We start from the raw sequence: 20,675 nt of genomic DNA, 5'->3' as shown, positions 1-20,675 counted from the left end.
ATGAGGAGTGCCATGCATACCAGGATAGGGATGAGGGGGCCATACATACCAGGATTGGGGATGAGGGAGCCATACATACCAGGATGAGGGGATGAGGAGGCCATACATACCAGAAATGGGATGAAGGGTGCCATGTATACCAGGATGAGGGGTGCCATGTATACCAGGATGAGGGGTACCATACATACCAGAATAGGGATGCGGGGTACCATGCATACCAGGATAGGAATACGGGGTGCCATACATACCAGGATGAGGGATGGGGTGCCATGCATACCAGGATGAGGGGTACCATGCATACCAAAATAGGGATGTGGGGTACCATGCATACCAGAATAGGAATGCGGGGTACCATGCATACCAGGATAGGGATGAGGGGTGCCATGCATAACAGGATAGGGATGAGGGATGGGGTACCATGCATACCAGGATTGGGTATGAGGGAGCCATGCATACCAGGATGAGGGGCCCCATGCATGCCAGGATTGGGGATGAGGGGTGCCATGCATACCAGGATTGGTGGTGAGGGGTGCCATGCATACCAGGATTGGGGTCGAGGGGTGCCATGCATACCAGGATTGGGGGTGAGAGGTGCCATGCATACCAGGATAGGGATGAGGCATGCCATGCATACCAGGATAGGGATGAGGGCAGCACATAACAGGATGGAGGAACAGGATTGGGGAGCACAAATACCAGGATGGGGGCAGCACATACCAGCATGGGAGACCATATACCAATAAAAATGCTCGCCACCCGGGCGTAGAACAGGCTCAATAGCTAGTATTATATAACATGCTTGGACTTTTACAGATGTGGTGATACCATTTTTTTGTACTTTTTGTTTAAGAATGAGAAAAGGCGGCTGAATTCTTTTATACTTTTATACATTTTTGATTATACCTTGTAAACAACTTTATCCTGTGTTTTAATTGCAGGTAACAATGCACTGATCCTGCATTACTTCTGTATTGAACACTTAGCAATATTCTATGAAGCCCTGTGGCAGGATTTTAAAGTAATATGCAGATGGCAGACATAGCATCAAAAAATCTCACTGTGACCAATGGATTTCTACTGAATTGTGCCATTATCTCTACATAATATGCATTTATTTAACCAGGAACAAATATTCATTGGACACTTTTTTGTGTCCTGGTTCCCAGGGGTGTGATTATATGTATTACACGCTTCTGGTTTCTGAGCTCAGAGACAAAAGTTGTGGGAACAAATATTTCCTGGATGTGTCTTGATTCCCAGGGGTGTGCTCACACACGTTGCACACTTCTGATCTCTGAGCTCAAGGACAAATGCTGAAGTAACAATTGCAGCAGCAGTAAGGATGCAGTGACAGCGATTGCCCATAGGGGGTGAGTTGTGTGTTGATTAACACACCATGTGATCTGAATTTTTCATTTATTATTTCATCACATATGGTATAAATACCATGACTGGTATAATGTGGGGCTCATACCCCTGAGAAAGCCTGAAAAGACATAACGCGTGGGGTTTCCCTTTTGTATCTTCAGGTTTCCACTCTTTTCTATTCACAGGTTGCTACAATGCCAGTTTATTCCATATATCTCTAGACACTCAATAGTCATGGGTGGTAGCTAGGATCTGATTATTTATCTAGAAACAGACCAAGGGGTACACTACTGTTCTAGGGGTATATTGATATATGTATAGCTCTAATATTTATGCTGTATAGTCCTGCATTAGGGTCGCACATGTAATATGTATTTTGAATGCATGACAGTTATACTTATATGCCCCTTTTAACATGTTATATGTAACTTAATATACATGTTCGTTATACTTGTATGCAGGAGGCATTTGTTGCAAAAACCTGTGTGCACAACCAACTTGTCATTTATACTTGCTATCTTGTGATTAGTGGCTTACACAGAGGTGGAAACTTCACATGTACTCACACTTCCTCATTGAGGTTGTTGTTTCTTTTTAATTGGTTTTTAATGGTGTCCATAGGTTTACCTAATAAACTTTGTATATACTTTTTTGGCTAACTCATGGTTTTATGGGCTACATTTATTTTTACTATAGAAATATTTTATGTTCCGATGCTTCATATTACACTATAGTAGGTTACAGTTCAGGAGTTTCATTTGTGGGTGCAATTGCGCGGAACATTCTTATATACCTTTTGTAGTATGCTGACCTTTCCTTTTGTCTCAAGGTTTCTAAAAATGTCTTTTTTTGAACTGTGTGGTGCACAATAAATCATAAAATACAATTCTGCCAAAAAGTAGAGCCAGGCTGTCTTTGCCACCGAGTGAGATCAAGGTGCAGGAACTTCAGGTTGCTTGTAAGTAAAAATTTTTATTCACACTAATATAAAACAAATAAAAACTATATGCACAACGCGTTTTGCCTCCAGGATGAATCACTCCTCTTCCTCTTTTGTATCCGCTCCCTCTCTCACTCTGGCAAAGGGCTATGAAAGAAGGGTCAAATTCATTTTTTCCATAAACCTGAGGAAGGCTGCAAACAGCCGAAATGCGTTGTGTATATAGTTTTTATTTGTTTTTATATTAGTGTGAATAAAACAATTTTACTTACAAGCAACCTGAAGTTCCTGCACCTTGATCTCACTCAGTGGCAAAGACAGCGCCATTACCTGGATCTCCTTTTTGGCATCCTTGCTGTGAGATACGCCTGTATCAGGGTTCAATCCCACCTCACCAGGTCGGCCGCAGTCTTTCGCAAATTCATCCATAATTCAAGCGGGAGTTGTGTCTCTGTTTGCACAAAAGCATTAGGTGAGCTATTTCCTATAGATACTCACCCTTTTAATTGATCAAATCTTACTACACTTAGATAGCGCCACGTTTTTTTCTCCTTTAGGAAATCTATTACTGTTCCTAAAATACAGTTCTAAAATGGTAGAGATGAGACCCCAGCCAGCACAGCTCACATCACTGAGTGTGCACAACATGTGGTCCCAGCAAGTGCGACATCGGTCAGGACAGAGCTGCATGACCCTCAGGAGTCCGGGATGCCACTTGCCTTTTCATAGGCTTATGGTGTAACGACATAGTGGCATTTTTAGAGAAAAAAAATGTTGCGACATCTTCAGATTTCAAAGTATAAAAATGTTTAATTTATGACCTGAAATGAGTTTTTCCACGAACAAAGTACACTTAAACAATAGATCTTAGATTAAAAACAAGTTCCACAATTGGACATGTTAAAAAATGCTCCTGTGCTGAGACAATCTTATAAATGTGCCCCTGCTGTGTACTGTGTAATGGCTGTGTCTTACCGTACAGGAACATGGTCTTATCATACCACATCACCTGGGCAGGGGAGGAGGCAAAAGACTATACAGACATTTCAGCAGGGGATAGCAGCTGATTCTTTCTTTGAAGTAAAACATTGTTTAAAAACAGGCAGGGAAATGTTTTACCCCACAGAAAGAATCAGCTGTGATCCCCTGCTGTAATGTCTGTATATTGTTTTTCTTCCCCTTCCTGCCCAGGAGCTGTGGTATGATCAAACCATGTTCCTGTACGGTCAGACACAGCCATTACACAGGAACACATTTATGATATCTCAGCACAGGAATATTTTTTTTAATACATACAATTGTGAAACAATGTTATTCTAAGATCTAATAATTAAAATGTACTTTGTTTGTGGGACAATCCCTTTAAGTTTTTTTACCTGCTTACTATGTCCAAAAGGTGACTGGGGAGGTGGGGGGCAGCCATCCTATTATCTTACAATCATTTGTCTGTTTTCTTGTAATCCTGATGTGATGGCTGAGAAGCGATCTCTGCAAAGCTGGAAGTGTCAGACCTTGGGAGGCTACTTGGCCTGTGTGTTACCATGTTCCCTATAGTCCATACATCAAAGCAGAGGTGAACAGTAGGAACTTCTCATCCAGTCCAGTGATCAGAGCCGATGAGACAGCGCAAAGTCTATAGGGCATTGACCAGACAGTGGCTTCTGTCACACAGATGTATATCTGTGTTTCTATAGTTTCCCAGTTAGTGGTAGGAGCATGCCAGCCATGTGTACTTGTCAGTGAGGATTCATCTTTGGGTCATGCATAATTTACTTTGCTGCCTTGATGTAGTATTTAACCTATTTCCAAATACAGACCTGTCATTGGTGAGTGGGGCTGGGGAGAACAATGCATCATTGCTCAAAATGGCTCTTCAGGGTACGACATGATAGTACCACAGCCTACATAAGACAATATTATCATTATACATAGACTACAAACAAGAGTGATAATTACCATGATGCATGCTTGTGTCTCAATGCCACACAAAATAACCGAGCGTCTTTCAGGGATGGTCTGAAGTTCCTCTTCCACTTCTGGAGTCAGCATGCTAAAACAGGTTTTAGTATATTTTTTAATACCACTGGTTCCAAGTTCAGGCACAGTAAGACCAAGGCCTCTGGGATACTGCTCAGTTACAACTACTGGTATTTCCAATATCTTTGCAGTCTGTAAATAAAGGAGATATAACATGATGTTAATGATGGGTTGCATTCAGATTATTGCCTCTGTGAGATCTCAATGCAACTAAGAATCCAACAACCTTACCACCTAACATGAGTCATTTAGGCCAAGTTCACATTAGAGCAGAGCGCTTTACTCTGAACTCCATCAGGAGGTTGTCTTGTACCAGAATACGTTATTCAGACGTTCCCCCTGATGTGAGCATTCACTGCAATGAGGCAACAAAGTCCAAAGGATGAAAGGAGGAAAACAGGGTCCAATTTTGTGGGCACAATAGCGCAATCGACTATGTAAAAAAGATGGCCACTGATTACAGTGAATGTAGCCTTGGGCTGCATTCAGACAAGTGTATGCAAAAGTGTCTATTTTTCATCAAGAAACAAATGATTTTTCATCCAGATGTGTAAACCATATGTCATCCGCATGTCTGTATTTTAAAACAGCATATCATAGCAACATAGTAACGTAGGTTGAATAAAGACCTAGGTCCATCAAGTTCAACCTTTCTCCCCCAATTGTACTCCCCATACCAACACTACACTAACTTACTGGAACTAGGCCTCACAAATGAATTATGATTTATATCTTTATCATTACTGCACTATTACAATTACAAATAAACCAGTTTATAATTTTTTAATTAGTTTTATTTTTGTATTACTGTTATGGTATTACTAAAATCCCTATACCTAAATCTGTTGATCCAGAAGAAGGCAAAAACCCCAGGATACATTCAGCCAATTTGCATCATGGGGAAAAATTCCTTCTTGACCCTGAGAAAAGGCGATCAGTCCTAGAACCCTGGGAGTACTACTATAGGTGTAACATTTTGTCTAATTTAACTGTAGCCCACAATGTTATGTGTATCGAGGAAATCATCCAGCCCTTTTTTGAAAGCGGTTATAGTGTCTGCCATTACTACCTCTTGTGGTAGCGCATTCCACAGCCTGACTGCTCTGACTGTAAAGAACCATTTACTGTTTAGGTGCCGGAATCGCCTTTCTTCCACCTGTAATGAGTGCCCCCTCGTCCTTAGTATAGTCTTTGGAAGGAATAAGTCATGGGCTAGACCTTTGTACTGACCACACATATATTTATACATGTAAATGAGATCTCCTCTGAGGCGTCGTTTTTCTAAGCTAAATAAGCTCAACTTTTTCAACCTCTCATCATATGATAGGCCTTCCATCCCTTGTAATAATCTAGTTGCCCGTCTTTGAACTGACTCTAACTTCTGAATATCTGATTTAAAATGTGGAGCCCAAAACTGGATCCCATATTCTAGATGTGGCCTCACCAGTGATTTATAAAGGGGTAACAATATGTTGGGATCATGAGATTTTATTTCTCTATTTATACATCCTAAAATCTTGTTTGCTTTTGCGGCAGCTGCTTGACATTGAGTACTGCAGCTCAGTTTACTAGTAACCAGAATACCCAAGTCCTTCTCCTGCTCTGTAGTCCCGAGTATAATCCCATTTAATGTATATGTAGCAGTAGAATTACTCCGTCCTAGAGCCATTACTCTACATTTATCTACATTAAACCCAGGGCCGGCTCCAGGTTTTTCTGGGCCCCGGGCGAAAGAGTCTCAGTGGGCCCCTTTAACACATACCACAATTCATGATGCGCAGATACCGCAGAGAAATATAGGTATAGTACAATGCCAAAGATTTCACTTCTTACATTACATGAGTGATATCTATTGTAAATTCCACAAAAGCTCAGAAATCGGTGAAAAGCTCCACACAGTATACTTGCCCTCATAAAATGCTCCATACGGAATACTGGCCCCCATATGACGGTCCATACAGAATACTGGGCCCCATAAAACGCTCCGTACAGGATACTGGTCCCCTTATAATGCTCCATGCAGGCTGTTGCCCCCCACATAATGCTCCATGCAGGCTGTTGCCCCCCACATAATGCCCTATGCAGGATGTCACTCCCCCCCCCTATATAATGCCCCATGCAGGATATCACCCCCCATATAATGCCCCATGCAGGATGTCCCTTTCCCCCATATAATGCCCCATGCAGGATGTCCCTTTCCCCCCCATATAATGCCCCATGCAGGATGTCCCCCCCCCCCCTATATAATGCCCCATGCAGGATGTCCGTCCCCCCCATATAATACCCCATGCAGGATGTCCCTTTCCCCCCCATATAATGCCCAATGCAGGATGTCACCCCTCTTGTTTATAATGCCCCACGCAGGATGTCACCCCCCCATATAATGCCCCATGCAGGATGTCACCCCCCCCCCCATATAATGCCCCATGCAGGATGTCACCCCCCCCCCCATATAATGCCCCATGCAGGATGTCACCCCCCCATATAATGCCCCTTGCAGGATGTCCCTCCCCCCCTCATATAATGCCCCCCATGCAGGATATCACCCACCTCTCTTTATAATGCCCCATGCAGGATGTCACCCCCCTCTTTATAATGCCCCATGCAGGATGTCACCCCCCCTCTTTATAATGCCCCATGCAGGATGTCACCCCTCTCTTTATAATGCCCCATGCAGGATGTCACCCCCCCATATAATGTCCCATGCAGGATGTCACCCCCCATATAATGCCCAATGCCTCCATACATAAAAAGCAAATCAAATACTCACATCACTCCTCACCTGCTGCCGCTGCTCAGGTCCGGACTCCAGCGTCGCCGGCATCTTCCCGATCTGTGCTGCCTGTGATGGCTCAGGGGAGGGCGCGGTGGAAAGACGTCACCGCGCCCTCTGACCTTAGACGTCACAGGGAGCACACAGCAAGAAGACAGAGGATCTGCGGAGGCACGGGGAGAGGTAAGTAACCGGCTGCCGGGGCCTTGAGCAAGTGGAGAAGGGCGGGCGCTGGCACCGCTCTCCTCCGTCCATAGCCCGGCGGGGTGCCCGACCGCGAGTGGGCCCGCGGCCTGCTCAGGGCCCCGACACTTGCCCGGGTGCTGACACCGGCCCTGATTAAACCTCATCTGCCAAGTGTTTGCCCAGTCATCTTATCCAGATCGTTCTGCAATATCGTAATGTCAAGATCAGATTTTAATATCCTACATAGTTTGGTATCGCCAGCAAAAACTAACACTTTACTTACAATCCCATCCGCCAGGTCATTAATAGGTTAAAGAGAATTGGTCCTAGCACAGATCCCTGCAGCACCCCACTGCTGACTATGTCCCATTTAGAGAATGTACCATTTATGACGACCCTTTGTTTCCTATCATTTGGCCAATTCCTTACCCATCTACATATAGTTCCCCCAAGGCCTTGTTTCTGTAGCTTCAGAATAAGGCGGCTATGTGGTACAGTATCACATGCCTTCGCAAAGTCCAGATAAATCACATCAGCCGCATTACCAACATCCAGATTTGCACTTACCTCCTCATAAAACCCCAACATGTTGGTTAAACACGACCTATTCTTCATGAATCCGTGCTGATTATCATTTATTATATTATTCTCTGCAATATAAATCTGCAGGTCATCCCTTATGATGCCCTCAAAAACTTTGCACACTACAGATGTCAGACTTACTGGACGATAGTTACCTGGATCCACCTACTTACCTTTCTTAAAAATCGGTACCACATTGGCTATCTTCCAATCCTGTGGCAGTACCCCTGTTACAAGTGAGTCTAAGAATACGAGATACAGCGGTTTATCAATTACTGAGCTCAATTCCCTCAGTATCCGTGGATGAATACCATCTGGTCCAGGTGATTTGTCAAAGTTTAATTTGTACAGATGCAGGCATACTTCTTTTGTGTTAAACTAGTTATATCAGGTAGTGAACTTTGATTTTTTCCCAGTTGAAAGATCCCTGGAACAGACTATTTGTTGGTGAACACGGATGAAAAGTGTCTGTTTAATATCTCAGCCTTTTCTTTGTCCTCTATAATTATCTTTTAAGGGGCCGATACCATCTCATTTTCTCTTTTTGGCATTGATGTACAGTACAGACCAAAAGTTTGGACACACCTTCTCATTTAAAGATTTTTCTGTATTTTCATGACTTTGAAAGTTGTACATTCACACTATCAAGAGAATGCCAAGAGTGTGCAAAGCAGTCATCAAAGCAAAAGGTGGCTACTTTGAAGAACCTAGAATATAAGACATATTTTCAGTTGTTTCACAATTTTTTGTTAAGTATATAATTCCACGTGTTAATTCATAGTTTTGATGCCTTCAGTGTGAATGTACAATTTTCATAGTCATGAAAATACAGAAAAATCTTTAAATGAGAAGGTGTGTCCAAACTTTTGGTCTGTACTGTATGTATAAAAATTTGGGGGATTTAATTTAATGTCCCTGGCGATTTGTTGCTCTGTAGATAATTTTGCCAGCTTGATTTCTTTTTTACATTTCTTATTTAGGTCTTTATACTCCTGAAATGCTATTTCTGTATTCTCAGCCTTCAAGATTTTGAATGCCCTTTGTTTTTGTCTTATTAAACTTTGTACTGTCTTATTTATCCATAATGGTTTCTTTTTATTCCTGGACATTTTATTACCAGTGGGTATAAATTTTCTATAGGATTCTAGTAGTATTTCCTTAAACATGCCCCATTTACGTTCGGTATCCCCAGTTACCATGACATGGTCCCAGTCTACATGATTAAGCTCTTCACTTAATTTGTTGAAATCAGCTTTCCTAAAGTTCCAGGTTTTTGAATTTCCTTTTTGAAATGTTTTATTAAATATTATATTGAAACTTACCATAATATGGTCGCTGTTTCCCAAATGCTCCCAGACCTGTAGATTTGAAATTGTATATGGTCTATTTGACAGCACCAGATCCAGCAGATCACCTCCCCTGGTTGGTTCATCTACCAGCTGAGAGAGGTAATTGTCCTGAAGTGTAGATCAGAACTTGCAGCTTCTAGCACAGCTGGAAGGTTTTATGTCTCACTGAATATCTGGATAGTTAAAATCCCCCATAATAAGGACCTTATTATTATTTGCTGCATTTTTAATTTGTTGCAGCATTTCGTCCTCTACCTGTTCAGCTATATTAGGAGGCTTGTAACAAACTCCAATTAGCTTTCCATTATGGCCATCCCCATGTACATTTACCCAGACTGACTCTACATTGTCGCAGCTTCCCCCAATGTTGTCATTGAGAAACAGGTTTTAAGTTGGATCTTACGAAAATACACACCCCTCCATCTTTTTTGTCTTTCCTGTCCTTTCTAAATGTAGTGTATCCCTCTATGTTTATCACTCAGTCATGGCTTTTATCCAGTCAGGTTTCCGTAAAACCCACCACATCATGTTCTATGACCGACATAAGAGTCTCCAGTTCAGCCATTTTGTTAGCGAGACTTCTTGCATTTGCCAGCAGGCATTTAATACCATTAACACATTTGTTACTCCTACTCATCTCCCTAGTTTCCTTGCGTATCCCAGCCCCCCCTAGATCCTCTATAACCCCTGCTGTCCCACTCTCTCTGTCTACTCTATCTATCCCCTTATTAGCATGAATACCCTCCCTCCCCACAGATCCTAGTTTAAAAGCTCCTCCATCCGTCCGACCATTTTTTCCCCCAGCATAGCTGCACCCTTCTCATTGAGATGCAGCCCGTCCCTACTGTAGAGCCTGTAGCCGACAGTCTGTATGTCCATTTTTTATTATGTCCGCCTGCCATTCGTAAGTTAGTTTTGTACATCCATAAGGCATCTGTTTTTGTGCATGAACCATTAAATAAATATTAAAATCCCAAATACAGTTTCCTATATTAATATTTGTAATGCATCTGTGAAAAAATGCATGATATACAGATGGTAACCCGTGTATGATTTTTTTTTTGCGCACTCCTTGACTTATAATAGGCGAGTTCGATCTGAAATATGGATCACAGTAGAGCATACTATGGTTACTTGTAGTCCATCAGTTTGTGTGTAAAAATGTCTATGTGAACTAGTACATTGATCACTTAGAGTCATGGACATCTACAGACATATCAAAACGGCAATTTGTTTTAATTACCTTCGGACCACCCATAGATGATAAACATCCAGAGAACAAGTGCTGTGCCTACAGAATAGCAAGCACTGACAGCGATTGCTTCTCCGGACACCGTGATCATGTCAGCATCCGCGGTGTCGGCACTCGCGGTCCCGGAGCTTTGGTGTGATGGAATGACGCGTGCCCAATCAGCGCCAGTGTCACTGTCCCCTCCTTCAAATTGAACATGAAGAGGCAGTCCGGGCTGCAGCTGATCTCTGACTTGCTCTTCATGTTCAATTCGACTGAAGGCAGAGACAGTGACGCCAGCGCTGATTGGGCCACAGGGCTCACGTGTCATTCCACTGCATCACATCTCCGGGAGCACGTTTGCCGACACTGCTAGAATCGCGCCAACATGGGAGGTGAGTATAATTTATTTTAATCGGGGCCAAACATTTAGTTCAAGAAGTAGTTGTCCTATTAGTGGACAACCCCTTTAAGAGGATTTCAGTACTTGTGTTATTACTGTCCTACCCATAGGATAGGTCATCAATATCAATTTGTGGGGGTCTGATACCCATGTATCATCTGATTGCCAGGTGTCAGACCCCCACCAATCTGATATTGCTAACAGTAAGACCCCCACCGATCTGATATTGCCAGGTGTCAGACCCCCACCGATCTGATAATGCCAGGTGTCAGACCCCCAGCAATCTGATATTGCCAGGTGTCAGACCTCCACCAATCTGATATTGCCAGGTGTCAGATCCCCGCCAATCTGATATTGCCAGGTGTCAGACCCCCGCCAATCTGATATTGCCAGGTGTCAGACCCCCACCAATCTGACATTGCCAGACGTCAGACCCCCACCAATCTGACATTGCCAGACGTCAGACCCCCACCAATCTGATATTGCCAGGTATCAGAACCCCCCACGATCTGATATTGCCAGGTATCAGAACCCCACCGATCTTATATTGCCAGGTATCAGAACCCCACAAATCTTATATTGCCAGGTATCAGAACCCCACCGATCTTATATTGCTGGCTGTAAGACCCCCGGCAATCTAATATTGCCACACCATGTGTTAGTATCATACGCCCAGACAACCCGTAAGACTTCTCAGAACCAGCAAAAAGTAGTAGTATAACTATGTAGAACAATAAGCTAAAAAGCCAAGTAAAGTAGAAATAGAGAAAGGTTAGATAAAATGAAATCTACTGACAGCATTCATACAATCCTAAAGTGAAAGCCACTCGCTGTTCCCCTTACATGAAGTGTTTACCCAACAAATAAACACAGTGGACCCTCCAGCAGACTCGTCTTCACTGTCCTCTCCTCTCCACAAGGAGGCGCTGACATCACACTGATCTCAGGCCCTGAGTACACAAACAAGTCTAGTGAATGCAGCTAGATGCCAAGCAGCAGCCAAAGACATTCACACTTTGCTAAAAGGGTCATTAATATTACAGGGCCATTCCAGAAATTCAGAAGGATATGCCTAAATTGTCGCATATGTTTTCATCAAGAGCACAACTGGAAAAAAGTACAGGAGCTTTTGTTCATATTAATACATCCTGTACAGAGAGATGTATACAAGACTGCTTGATGTCAAATTCAATGTACTGGTGTATAAAGAGTAAATGATGAAAACTCTATTACATTCCAATTACTATCAGACCCAGCTGAATATTATCCCTGGTTAGGGAAATGCATTCATGCAAAGGTTGTTGACACATTAGGGTTTTCAAGCAGTTTATGTGATTTTATTATTATTGGTCTCAATTTCACGGGTTTCTTTCCTTAACAATTTGTCTCCCAAAAGTCAGAAGAAAAAAAATCTTTAGGATAATATATATTATTTTTACACTTCACATTTCCTCTAACTCTTGAACTTCCATTAGTAGCCCTGGTTAAAGCAAGAACAGTCCCAATAACATGGAAGTTTCTTCATTATTGCTGTTAAGATCTGCACCATTACTACGCTACAGCAAATACATTCTGGTGACTCTGCCTCCCTGCCACACACTATTGATGCCCCATGTGAGAGCAATCCCAATAAGGCGTGTGAGCAATGGCATTATGTGATAGGCATGTACTAATACGGGGTGCAGGAAGTGATAATGTGTAATATAATTATATATATATATATATATATATATATATATATATATATATATATATATATATATATATTAGCGCACTGCCCACTAGGTTGTGAAGAGTCTCAGTCTTACGTAACAGAATTCTCTTTATTAATTAGTGATTGCGTCTTTGAAGCCAGAACAGAAGCACAAGCTCAATTAAAAAGGAAATTGTTTAATGACAAGTTATTTTTACATAATAAATCCATTCAGCGACACAATCAAACAAGTGGATTATATGCTAACTTGTGTAAGCAATTTAATTAATCTGGCCGCTGAGAGCAATATCTATATCAGATATGGAATGGTTACTAAATAACAGGTGTCCACACCACATAAATAGCCTGGCAGCTCAGCTGGCACAAGAGAAAGCACGGACTGAATGGAAAAACAGTCTGTCATTGCTGATTGAAATAAAAGACACTACACTTTAGTGACTGCCAACCAGCTTATCGGGGCACTTGTATGTCACAGCACCAAGCAAAGTGAGTCAGAAGAATTTATAGGGAACAGGAAAACACTTAAAATAAGCTAAAGTTATGCAATGTGGATTAGCTGTAGCTCATGGTGGATTTCAAACAGGTCATATTTTTCATGATTTAAGCTGGTGGGTCATGGAAATATAATTCAAATTACATTTATGTCAGCAAGATTGTCACAGCAAAAATGCTCGAGAATGGTAGGATACTGTCTCAGTCAAAGAGCACACATCTTTGCAGGCTTTTTACAACAGGAATAAAGAAAACTCTGTAAAGCTACTAAACTTCAAAAAGTTTCCAATAAACAAAAACATACTGTGAAGAGCAGAAACAGAAAAAAAATATTCACCCCGATTAGGCAAAAGTCCTATAGAACATCTTCATCCCTTCCGAACATGATACATCAGAGAAAAATGGAGATGGAGGTAGCAGGAAGAATTTTCAATGTGTAACACAACACACCATCGTGATACATTTCGGGGACAAGCTCCTACGTATGCATATAGGCAATGTCAATCCAGAGCAGCGGTGTGAGAAGCCGCCAGGGATCCACCTCTCCGGCTAGTCTACGTGTCTTGCTCTCCGGTGGCTATTAAAAGTATGTTTTCTCTGAAACCCCATAGCCTTTCAGAGTCAAACATACCTGTCTGAAATCATACAGTCAGTGTCTGATACATGCTGCCTACAGATTGGGCAGCATGTATCAGCTGACAGGTTCCCTTTAACAACCAAACATGTCTACAGGATTGTCCGGATGTGAAATTCAAAGCCGTCAGATCCAAATGTAAAGTCTCCAACAAGCCCCACAACCATCACCGGTCCTCAAAAGAATTGGCCTTCTCATATGAGCCAAAGGGACTTTTTGGCCTCTCCTGGGTTCCACAGCCTAGATGCCATAGCAGCACCTGCACCAACTCTAATTACACCACTGGGTTTAACCTTTTCACTGCCTCTTCTAGCTCTTTAGGAAAGTGATCTATGCCTGGAAGCAGTGTAAAAGTGTTAAACCTCTGGACTTGGGTAGCTACTATAATAAACACAGAAGACAGAAATGGAGATGTCCAGAGAGGTCACAGCACAGCATGAATTCTCTCTGCATGTCCTTCAGGAATTATGCTGCCCTTCCAGTCAGTCACACAGTGTATGATACATTTCTACATAATAACTAGTGTTGAGCCACCCCCGTAGTGTTCGGGTTCGGTTCGGTTCGTCGAACACCGGGATGTTCGAGGAACACCTTAGAACACCGTCGAACACCGTTAAAACCAATGGCAGGCAAACAAAAACACATAGAAACACATAGAAAACACCTTCAAAGGTGTCCAAAAGCTGACAAACTGCTCAGAAGACGCTTTCTTTAAAAAAGCCGGCCGGCAATTCAGCAGCGGCATACACCGGTACCCGACAATTTAGACAAGAAGGAATAGAGCCTCACACATAGATTAGATAGAAACATGTCAGTCACATATATATGAAGTACAGTGACAGTGTTGCTTACTGTACTTGTCATTTAGTGTAAAGGATTTATTAAAAAATATAATAGTGTTTTCATGCACGGTCTCTTTAAAAAAGCCGGCCGGCAATTCAGCATCTGTACCCGACAATTTATAACAGACAGAATAGAGCTTCACACATAGATTAGATAGATAGAAACATGTCAGTCACATATATATGAAGTACAGTGACAGTGTTGCTTACTGTACTTGTCATTTAGTGTAAAGGATTTATTAAAAAAAATAATAGTGTTTTCATACAACGTCTCTTTAAAAAAGCCGGCCGGCAATTCAGCATCTGTACCCGACAATTTATAACAGACAGAATAGAGCTTCACACATAGATTAGATAGATAGAAACATGTCAGTCACATATATATGAAGTACAGTGACAGTGTTGGTTACTGTACTTGTCATTTAGTATTAAAATAAAGGATTTATTATTAAAAAAAATTGGCGTGGGGTTCCCCTTAATTTTAGTCTCTAGCGGAGGTTAAGCAGACAGCTGGGGCAGATGTTTGAAGCCTGGGAAGGGGGTAATACCCACGGAGCTTCCCAGGCTACTAATATCAGCCCCCAGCTGAATACATAGCCTTTACTAGCTATTAAAATGGGGGACCCCCCCAAAAAAATGACGTGAGGTCCCCCCTAATTTAATAGCTAGCAAAGGCTAGGCAGACAGCTGGGGGCTGATATTAATAGCCCAGGAAGGGAGCCATGAATATTGGCCCCCTCCCAGGCTAGAAACACCAGCCGTCAGCCGCCCCAGAAATGGCGCATTCATAGGATGCGCCAATTCTGGCACTTAGCCTCGCTCTTCCACGCTGCCCTGTAGCGGTGGCAGGGGGTAATAGGGCTGGGGTTGATGTCAGCTTATAATGCCAGCTGACATCAAGCCCAGGTTAGTAATGGAGAGGCGTCTATAAGACACCCCCATTACTAACCCCATAGTCAAAGTTAAAAGAAAACACAAACGCCCAGAATAAAGTCCTTTAATTGAAATAAAGACACAATCCTTTATTGTTCTAAATTAAACCATACTTACCATCACGCCCATTCCAGCTGAAGCCAACGATCTCCTGCAATAAAAGAAAAATAATAAAGCAACATCATCCTTACCTTTCCATGGTTCCCACGACAGCTTCAGCTCTGCTACATCGAGATGACAGGCTGGACCGCAGCAGAACGCTGCCATCCAGCCTGTCATCCCGCAGACACTGAGAAGCGCAGGCATGCTTGCGCTCTGCAGTGTCTGGCTGTGACGGCATAAAGATGAGATGAGTTCATGTCTAATGAACTCGGCGCACCTCATGCACGTCACTGACAGCGTGGGAGAATTCTCCTGCACTCAGCACTTCAGCGTGAGAATTCTCCCACGCTGTCAGTGAAGTGCATGAGGTGAGCTCATTCATGTCCAATGAACTCAGCTGACCTCATGTACGTCACTGACAGCGTGGGAGAATTCTCACGCTGAAGTGCTGAGTGCAGGAGAATTCTCCCACGCTGTCAGTGACGTGCATGAGGTGCGCCGAGTTCATTGGACATGAACTCTGCTCATCTGGATGCCGTCACAGCCAGACACTGCAGAGCGCAAGCATGCCTGCGCTTCTCAGTGTCTGCGGGATGACAGGCTGGATGGCAGCGTTCTGCTGCGGTCCAGCCTGTCATCTCGATGTAGCAGAGCTGAAGCTGTCGTGGGAACCATGGAAAGGTAAGGATGAGGTTGCTTTAATTATTTTTCTTTTATTGCAGGAGATCGTTGGCTTCAGCTGGAATGGGCGTGACGGTAAGTATGGTTTAATTTAGAACAATAAAGGATTGTGTCTTTATTTCAATTAAAGGACTTTATTCTGGGTGTTTGTGTTTTTTTTAACTTTGACTATGGGGTTAGTAATGGGGGTGTCTTATAGACGCCTCTCCATTACTAACCTGGGCTTGATGTCAGCTGGCATTATAAGCTGACATCAACCCCAACCCTATTACCCCCTGCCACCGCACCAGGGCAGCGTGGAAGAGCGAGGCTAAGTGCCAGAATTGGCGCATCCTATGAATGCGCCATTTCTGGGGCGGCTGACTGCTGGTGTTTCTAGCCTGGGAGGGGGCCAATATTCATGGCTCCCTTCCTGGGCTATTAATATCAGCCCCCAGCTGTCTGCCTAGCCTTTGCTAGCTATTAAATTAGGGGGGACCCCACGTCATTTTTTTGGGGGGTCCCCCATTTTAATAGCTAGTAAAGGCTAGGTATTCAGCTGGGGGCTCATATTAGTAGCCTGGGAAGCTCCGTGGGTATTACCCCCTTCCCAGGCTTCAGACATCTGCCCCAGCTGTCTGCTTAACCTCCGCTAGAGCCTAAAATTAAGGGGAACCCCACGCCAATTTTTTTAATAATAAATCCTTTATTTTAATACTAAATGACAAGTACAGTAACCAACACTATCACTGTACTTCATATATATGTGACTGACATGTTTCTATCTAATCTATGTGTGAAGCTCTATTCTGTCTGTTATAAATTGTCGGGTACAGATGCTGAATTGCCGGCCGGCTTTCTTAAAGAGACTGTGCATGAAAACACTATTATTTTTTTTAATAAATCCTTTACACTAAATGACAAGTACAGTAAGCAACACTGTCACTGTACTTCATATATATGTGACTGACATGTTTCTATCTATCTAATCTATGTGTGATTCTCTATTCCTTCTATTCTAAATTGTCGGGTACCGCTGCTGAATTGCCGGCCGGCTTTTTTAAAGAGACGGTGCATGAAAACACTATTATTTTTTTTGATAAATCCTTTACGCTAAATGACAAGTACAGTAAGCAGCACTTTCACTGTACTTCGTATATATGTGGCTGACATGTTTATATCTATCTAATCTATGTGTGAAGCTCTATTCTTTCGGTTCTAAATTGTCGGGTACCGGTGTATGCCGCTGCTGAATTGCCGGCTTTTCATGTTTCACTGTTGGCACTGTTCCCATCGATTTGGGCAATCACTGTAATGCCACAACCACCATGGTTGTGGCATTACAGTGAGTGGCAGACAATCCCTGCATGATTGGTGCTCTAAATAGCACCAGACATGCAGGACATGCTTTTGGTGCACGAACAGTTATCGAACATAACCTCGAACAGCCGAATTTTTTGCAAATCGTTCGGGTTCGTCGAACAACTCGAACACCGCCCAAAACAGCTCGAATTTGAGATTGGCGAACAGTTCTAGTCGAACACCGCTCATCTCTAATAATAACTACACTGTCTGACAATGTAATAGAAATCCACATTCTTCCACATGTCCTATCAGCAGGAAGGTATCTGTGTCAGGTATCTAAAATGGATCCTATTGAAGGTACATTAATTCATATACATAACTCCTTGTCTGATAGGGCTCCTATACTGCGGCTGAACAGAAAATGTTCTCCCTTGACCACATATCAAATGACAGAGGATATTTATGGTAACCTCCATGCTTTACAAGTAGATGTATAGCACATTGTACATTTTACCAACAACTGATAAGACACCCATCATAAATCAATCATGGTTTAGGCATGAAAATATTTTAATCATCAGAATAATGGAGTGATCTCTTACCCTTCAGCTTTTAAAGGGGTTCTAATGTAAAAAAAACCACAACTAAAACATAACAAAACATTGCGATAATCACCTGCTGTAACTCCTGTGGATCCAGGATAGGCCACACCTGTGGTTTGTACTGGGTCCTGATATGCCAGCACCACTGAATACATTGATAGGCTGCAGTTGTAAACAGGTACATGGATGCAGAAGCACAATCGACACAGACTCACCCTCATTTCCCTGAGGTTAGTAGGGCGTCGTTCTGGATTTCTCAATGTTGTATAGTCGGTACAATTCATCCATGACTCTTCCTTGAAAACAGGTTCCTTGGTTGAAGTGAATTCCTTTTGGACACTCGTATACCCGGATGACGTCATGACAGATGGCACAGGTTGCAGACATGGCCATTTGATCCCTGGTGGGAATCATGACCGCAAACTTTGTAAAATGATCTGTTATCACTAGACAGTAGTGACAACCATTGTTAGATGGGCCAATCATGAGATAGTTCACCATCAACACTTCCAAAGGCTCACAAGTCATTATCACCTGTGTTGGCACCCTCTGGTACTCTCTTTTCAGGGGGTTTTAGTCAGTTCACACAGGCGGCCCTTTCGGCAAACTTCTTCCACCAGTCGACGTAGCTGTGGCCAATACACAAGCCATTGTAGCCACTGGAAGATTCTCTCCATTCCGAAGTGGGTACCCCTCTCATGAGCTTCCTTCGCCACACTGGGTCCCATCCCTTCGGGGATCACTACTTGCCATGTGGTCCCAAATTCTTTTGGTAATTGTATCCACCTGTACAACTGGCCATTCTTCATACAGCGTTCTCTCAATGCCCAAGTATCTGTAGGGCACCAATATACAAGATAGTCCGTTCCTCCCAATTAAGGTCACTCATCTCTGTAGTTTCGACAATTCTGGGTCTGTCAACTGAAGTTGCACCCAAAAGTCTTGTAGGCCTCCCAATACCCAGTTTAGTCTGCATTGTTGTCCTTGCTCCTGAAGGGCCACTAAAGCTGTCGCAAACCGTCTGTAGTCTGGGGTCTCATCCTCCAATTTCTTGTCCAAATCCTGGTCCGGTCACTCATAGTACATCCGTGTGAGAATTCTCAGCTTTCACCTGATAGGCTATTCGATACTGGAATTTAGACATTCTGGCCAACCATCACTGCTCCAATGCTCCCAGCTTCGTATTTTCCAGATGAGCCAATGGGTTGATATCAGTCCACACATTAACTTTGAACCACAACAGATACTTCCATTCCAGGTTTATATATAACCAACAAATAAAGTAGCACTCTGTAGCACTATAGCATGCAAACATGAAATATGACATTTGAATTGCATTACTGCTCTAGAAAATAGAAAAACATTGAGAATGTTTAGAGCATAAATTGGCCAATTCATGTGCTCTTGGCAGCAACGTTAAGGCGATTCTCGTTGCTGGGAACCTATCTAATGTGAATCCTCTCTTAGGCTGAACCCTACATTTATATGGGAAGGTACAGTACAGTTTTACATTCTTTTTAAAAGTGTGATTACTTCTGTCTGGCTGTTGTGATGCCATTTCCATGGTGATGAATTGAAAGTGCATGAATTGTCATCATGCAAGACCTTAATTTTAACCAAAATGCTTCGGAATATAGGTATGGTCATTTAATTACAGAAAACTGACTGCCAAAAGTCTTGCATATACTATTTATTGATCACAACATAGAGAGTAATTCATTGTTTACAATGCCAGAACTTAGTATTTTGCAGCATAACCTCTTGCTTTAATTACTTCACAACACCGACGGGACATTGAAGCCACTAGGGTATTCAAGACATCTTGAGAGATCTTGCTCCATTTGCATTTGCAAATCTGCAAACAATTCATCTTTATTGCTATGGGTTCAGGCCCCAACTAATTGCACTACCTCATCCCAATGGTGCTCGGCTTGGCCATTGCAAAAGAAGAACATTTTTTTTTGATAACCAATTTTTTACTACATTGGATGTGTGCTTAGGATCATTGTCTTGCTGGAATTTCCATCCCCTGCCTACTTTGGTTTTACCATGTCGCAGCATTACATTCTCCAGTATATCCTTGTACATGGTAGCATTCATATTTACAGCAATTCTATGCAGAGGGCCAATGGCAGATGCAGAAAAGCAGCCGCAAAACATGACATTGCCACCACCATGTTTCACTGTAGGTGTTTGGTACCTTGCATCATTACATTTTCAAATTGGGTGGTCTATATAGTGCTTGCCATCACTACCAAACAGATTGAACTTGGATTCATCCGACCACAACACCTTAGACCAATCTGTCTCTGTCCATTGGCCATGTTCTTTGGCAAACTTAAATCCGACCTTCCAGTTCTTTGCAGAGATGAAAGGCTTCTTGACTGGAACTCGTGCATTCAACCTTACTGCTCTTAGCCATCGCACCACAGTTTGGCGACATCAGATACTGACTTTTTCTTAAAAACGTGATCAACTCTGGAGGAAGTTTTCCATGGTTGTCTACTTTTAGTTTTGTCAGC

The 20,675-nt window shown here is 42.7% G+C and overlaps 1 protein-coding gene across 4 annotated transcripts in view; it reads right to left on the bottom strand.

Annotated features, from left to right (window-relative positions):
• ISOC2 (isochorismatase domain containing 2) overlaps window positions 1-20,675 on the bottom strand; it is a 153,643-nt gene that overhangs the window by 34,424 nt on the left and 98,544 nt on the right. For all 4 annotated transcript variants that reach the window (XM_073657820.1, XM_073657819.1, XM_073657821.1 and 1 more), the window contains exon 3: window positions 4,265-4,477. In XM_073657820.1, coding sequence (XP_073513921.1) covers window positions 4,265-4,477 — 213 coding nt within the window. The remainder of the gene's footprint in view (window positions 1-4,264; window positions 4,478-20,675) is intronic.

Source organism: Phyllobates terribilis, unplaced genomic scaffold (genome assembly GCF_046119375.1).
Source record: "Phyllobates terribilis strain yellow unplaced genomic scaffold, ASM4611937v1 Scaffold_12__6_contigs__length_324123572, whole genome shotgun sequence".
Classification (NCBI taxonomy): domain Eukaryota; kingdom Metazoa; phylum Chordata; class Amphibia; order Anura; family Dendrobatidae; genus Phyllobates; species Phyllobates terribilis.
The sequence above is the reverse complement of the archived record's forward strand: the minus strand, read 5'-3'. Positions and strand labels throughout refer to the sequence as shown.